General features: G+C 52.4%; 1 protein-coding gene across 1 annotated transcript; it reads left to right on the forward strand.

Annotated features, from left to right (window-relative positions):
• Window positions 1-198: 198 nt before the first annotated feature.
• LOC102838795 (phosphatidylethanolamine-binding protein 1-like) lies at window positions 199-816 on the forward strand. Its single transcript, XM_006859343.1, has one exon. The coding sequence runs from the start codon at window positions 251-253 to the stop codon at window positions 812-814; it is 564 nt and encodes a 187-aa protein (XP_006859405.1). The 5' UTR covers window positions 199-250; the 3' UTR covers window positions 815-816.
• The last annotated feature ends 26 nt before the right edge of the window (window positions 817-842 follow it).

Genomic DNA, 842 nt, shown 5'->3' on the forward strand with positions numbered 1-842 from the left:
TGTCACCACTCCAGAATCTTTAGAGGTGGGAAGTTTCCACTTGAAAGGACAAGCAGACCAGTCTGGAGTGGCTAGAAGAACAGAAGATACTTCTTCAAAGAAAGACCTACAAGAAAAATACAAAACAATATAGGCAGACTGACTGTTACTACAAGAACAAACAAGTTGCGGCAGTCTGGGGTTGCTGCTGGGCTGTAGTGCGCTGCTCTTGCTGCTGCACTTCCGGCTGTCTGCTCTGCTCGACCCCACGATGCCCGTGGACCTCAGAAAGTGGTCTGGGCCCTTGAGCCTGCAGGAAGTGGATGAGCAGCCGCAGCACCCGATGCATGTCAAATATGGCGGAGCGGAGGTGGATGAGCTAGGCAAAGTGCTGACGCCCACCCAGGTGAAGAACCGCCCTATCAGCATTACATGGAATGGCCTAGATTCCAGTAAACTCTACACCTTGGTCTTGACAGACCCAGATGCACCCAGCAGGAAGGACCCCAAATTCAGGGAGTGGCACCATTTTCTGGTGGTCAACATGAAGAGCAACGACGTCAGCAGTGGTACAGTCCTCTCCGATTATGTGGGCTCCGGGCCTCCCAAGGGCACAGGCCTCCACCTTTATGTCTGGCTGGTCTACAAGCAGGACAGACCACTGAAGTGTGATGAACCCATTCTCAGCAATCAATCTGGAGACCACCGTGGCAAGTTCAAGGTGGCATCTTTCCACAAAAAGTACGAGCTTGGGTCCCCAGTTGCTGACACGTGTTACCAAGCCGAATGGGATGACTATGTGCCCAAACTCTATGAGCAGCTATCAGGGAAGTAGGGAAAAACGCGAGAGGGCAACTGTTCTG

This window comes from Chrysochloris asiatica, unplaced genomic scaffold (assembly GCF_000296735.1).
Source record: "Chrysochloris asiatica unplaced genomic scaffold, ChrAsi1.0 scaffold00032, whole genome shotgun sequence".
NCBI classification, from domain to species: Eukaryota; Metazoa; Chordata; class Mammalia; order Afrosoricida; family Chrysochloridae; genus Chrysochloris; species Chrysochloris asiatica.